Source organism: Solanum verrucosum, unplaced genomic scaffold (genome assembly GCF_900185275.1).
Source record: "Solanum verrucosum unplaced genomic scaffold, falcon-dt-bn FXZP01000306.1, whole genome shotgun sequence".
NCBI classification, from domain to species: domain Eukaryota; kingdom Viridiplantae; phylum Streptophyta; class Magnoliopsida; order Solanales; family Solanaceae; genus Solanum; species Solanum verrucosum.
Window position 1 is genome coordinate 155,628 of NW_026020398.1, and position 4,365 is coordinate 159,992.

General features: G+C 29.3%; 1 protein-coding gene across 1 annotated transcript; it reads left to right on the forward strand.

Annotated features, from left to right (window-relative positions):
* Positions 1-3,517: 3,517 nt before the first annotated feature.
* Positions 3,518-4,075, forward strand: LOC125839406 (transcriptional regulator TAC1-like). The gene has a single exon (XM_049518390.1). It carries the CDS (start codon positions 3,518-3,520, stop codon positions 4,073-4,075), a length of 558 nt encoding a protein of 185 aa, XP_049374347.1.
* The last annotated feature ends 290 nt before the right edge of the window (positions 4,076-4,365 follow it).

The window sequence follows — 4,365 nt, forward strand, 5'->3', positions numbered from 1 at the left end:
TTGAGATATGTGCTTGTAAATTGTGAACTGCTAGGTTGGGCTGGTTTTATACAGATTGTAGTTGTGAAGGTTCGGTTAGGGTGTAAGGAGTACTTGTATTCTATCCCCTTAGCTCGTGTTTAGAGATTTACTTGCTGACTACCGTGTGGTTTGGTACTCACCCCTTGCTTCTACAAATTTGTGTAGGTTACGAGCCTGGATTTTTGTGGTACTTGTTATTCTCTTCTTTTCTGAGGCTTCTGGGAGATTTGTGAGGTAGTTGTTTATCTTCTCAGCGATCCTTCTTACTCCTATTTATGATCTTGTTCTATTCTAGAAACAATGTCATATGAGACTTATATTTTTCTTTTGATTCAATTGTAATACTTTAGAGGCTTGTACACGTGACAACCAGATTTTGGGGGTATATTTAAGTTTCTTATAAAAATTTCCGCATTTCATTGTAATGGTTGAGTTTTAGGCTGACTTGTCTTGGTGGGTTAAGACGAGTGCCATCACGTCCATTTTTGGGTCGTGACAGATAGATGGGCTACTTGGTTTTAATGAGCCAAAGTGGACGTATATCCAATTTTGGAATCACCATTAATCTACTTATTTCTAAATAACTTCAGATATGCGGTGTTTGAAGTTGTGATTGCAGTTATACAAACCGCAACTTCAGATAAATATGTCTCTAGTTCATATATGATAGAAGTTCATATGTTTTTGAAATATATTTATGATATTTGTCTTAACGTACCATATATCTGAAGTTGTTTTAAAATGAATGTAGTTCGAAAAGAACACTAAAGGGCTTGGTCAATTCAATAAGATGCATTAGAAACTCCACTTGTGTAACTTTCATTAATTCTTAAACTTCGATTTGTCCTCTAAATATTTAAATCTTTGTAATCTTAACTGGATTTGCATTTTTGACTAAATTTGCCGTCTGCTAACACTAATTTCGTTATTAAGACATTGTCAAAAAAAAAAAAAAAACTATAATAATATTTGATTGTTTCAATCCTTAATTAAACGCGTCATTGGCCGATTAATCATTAATTTATAGCAAAGCTATGGAGGCGCAACAAGACATGTTATAATCAACATTATTTTTCATTAGAGCCAGTTTGAATTGGTTTATTTTCGATGTTTAAAAGTATTTTAGTTAAAATAAAAAAGGGGAAAGGGCTTGATATATAGCTCAACTTTGCGATTTAGAGTTGATATAACCCTCGTTATTAAACGGTAGGACTCGTAGAGGTATATGTGAGTCACTTTTATAACAAGAGATATATCAGCTCCTAATCACAAAGTCGAAGTAATAAGAAAATGGGGTGTAAGCACTTATTTTTAAAAGGTGTAAGTTAAAAATCTTGCCTTATGACTTTCGACTTATAAGCCATAAGTTATAAGCTCATCGAAACAAGCTCTTAACCCTAACAATGTGTTATATCTTTTTTTATTTAATTTCTTCTAAGTTTTCGTTTTCCTTAAAGTTCAAAATGGGGAAGTGTAAGCATCACCTCTTAATTGATCTAGTCAAATTTGCTAGGGTAACCTTAAAGAAGAAAGCCCCAAAGAAAAGGACAATGTATATCACAAAAGAAATACTCTTATGTTTCTTTGTCACTATCTTTTTTAGAGTCAAATGATATGAACTTTAATTATAATAATATTATTATTATAATTATATGAGAGCTCATGAAGGCTTCATTATTATAATTAAAATGTAGTAGAAATTAAGGACGAAATTCCAAGATTTGTGAGACTCTGAGAATTTTATGTACTTCTTTGGCGGAGGACAATTCGAAGAAGATCACCATTAAGTAAATTAATTTTATGAAAATTAATATTTTCAATACAGATAAAGTTGACAACAACATTTAATCTCAATACCAAAATTTGACGCAGTAACATGAAAAAACAAAGTAATGATCGTTTAAGTTGCATTAATAATATAAAAGTTGTTTATATTATTATTAATAAGAGGTGTGAGAAAGTAGAATTCAATTATGGGCTAAAGAGAATGATCTTGATAGGCACTTTCACATGGTATACATATGATAATTGGTATACATTAAATTCATAATAACATATTTTATATATCAATGATGAATTGAATGAATATAATTTGACATCATTGTGGCATCGCGGAAGTGTAATTAGTCTCCTTAAGATCATGTTTAGTCATAAAAAAATATAGTAATTGTAGAAGTAAATATTGCTCTCACCGTTTCAATTTATTTATCATGTTTTGACTTGATATGAATTTTACGAAGTGAATAAATTTTTTAAAATCTTGCGGTCTAAAATTAAAAATGTGCAAATCTTGTGGCCTTAAACATGACACGTGAAAAATTGAATTAAACTATGTGAAAAGAAAAAAGAGACAATTTTTTAAACGAACTAAAAAAGAAAGTAGAACAAATAAATTAAAATGGAGTAATAGTAAAAAAAAAACATTTAAGAGATCTAAGAATAGATTAGATCTTAATTAGAACATTCTAATTTAACATATAATACTACTAATCAGATAAGTCTAATCTCTTGAAACTTAGAGAACAAAAAGACAAAACAAATAAATAAATTATGGCGTAAGAAAAATTACTAAATTTATGAGCAAGATTAGTGACTGCTGATTTAGTCACTGCTGCACGTGTGCCTTTCCCACGTATAAAGATTTGGGACATGGAAATATAATAGAGATTAACAATAAATAAAAATATTTTAGTTTTTAAACGAACTTAAAAAAAAAGTTAAAAACAAACAAATTAAAACAGAGTGAATAAAATTTTTAAATTGTGTATAATTAAGTGAAATTAATAACATGTACAAGCAACATATTATAACACGTTAAATAATATTTTTTTCAACCTCAATTTATATCTTGGTATAAAACTTTAGAAGAAAAGACTTTTCAAATTTGTGATTTAAAATGGTTAAATCATCTCATTTAGGCTAAATTAAAATTTAAAAAAATTAAGATTCATTTTATTTTTTTTACATAAATAAGAAAGTGTGACATTTTTTTACAAATTATATTATACAAATTCCGAATTATACAAACGTGCGAATTATACGAAACTAAAAAGTTGAACCGCATAATTATAACTAAAAGTAGATCGTGAATTGTAATTAAGACAAACTATATCTATGTTAACTAATTAACTAATATATATTTACTTATACACATATTTTTCCCTTTTATAATTGAATAATTGAAAGCAAGTATATAGGAAGCCGGCAGGTTAGTAAAACTAGTCCAAATTTCAACTAAAATTACAATAAACAAAGAAAAATAACCTTATACCTAAAAACTAAACAAAAATTTCTCTATTGTCCTTGTCATTGTCCTTATAAAATGATCATTTCAACTATACTAAAGAATTACAAAAACTACATCGATTTGCAATACCCTAAAAAAAAAAAAAGTGCATTTTCAAAAAACACAAGAGAAAGGGTTTCGTTTTCGAGTCTGTTTCTGATTTTTCCGACCTTGAAAAAACAACAATTCTAGCTACGATTATTTCATCAAATGGCATCCGAAAAGATCAACAACTATTCCGATAGCTCAAGTGAAGACACGACGATCGATCGCGAATCGGAGAAACTCAACGATGGTATAGGACGTTCCTATGAGTGTAATTTTTGCAAAAGAGGATTTACAAATGCTCAAGCTTTAGGAGGTCACATGAATATTCATAGAAAAGACAAGTTGAAAGCCAAGCAAAATAATCAAGAATCTTCAACAAAATTATTATCCAAAGAAGCTAATTATGTCTTTGATAATTCAAGGTATAATAATAACTATGCACCTATTTCAAGTCATGATGAATTACAACATCATCACTATTCTAATAGTTATCAATTTCATTTCCAATTACCTCAAAACCCTAGTTATAACCAACATGTTTATAATCATCACCACGATGGATCGGGTACGAGGCATGACAATTATTATGATGGTAATAACCTTAGTTTGACAATTGGACCTACACTTATTGACGATGATGATGAAGAAGGAGGAGGGAAGAAAGATGTGGATGAAAGTGAACTCGATTTGGAGCTTCGTCTTGGTTATAGTAATCATTAATTAATTGTCGTTAGAGATCAATTTTTATTTCTATACTTAGTAGTTTGAAGAAATGGTCATGGTGTACAAAAATCAAGTGGAAAAGTGGTTACGTTACTCATTGAAGTGCTTGATTCAGAAGGCAAAAGGGGAAAATAGGGGACCAATTGGTGAGTAAAATGTTTAAGTTTGTTTTTAGAAAAACTTTAATATCTATCTCAAGAAATATGTGCATATATTTACACACATTAAGTGAAAATCATTTACTTTTTTAGTGTGTAGACCTATATGAACATTGTTTGCAAGTTGTA

Excerpts from the sequence above, each read along its gene's own strand:
- LOC125839406 (XM_049518390.1), top strand. The coding sequence starts at position 3,518 with ATGGCATCCGAAAAGATCAACAACTATTCCGATAGCTCAAGTGAAGAC.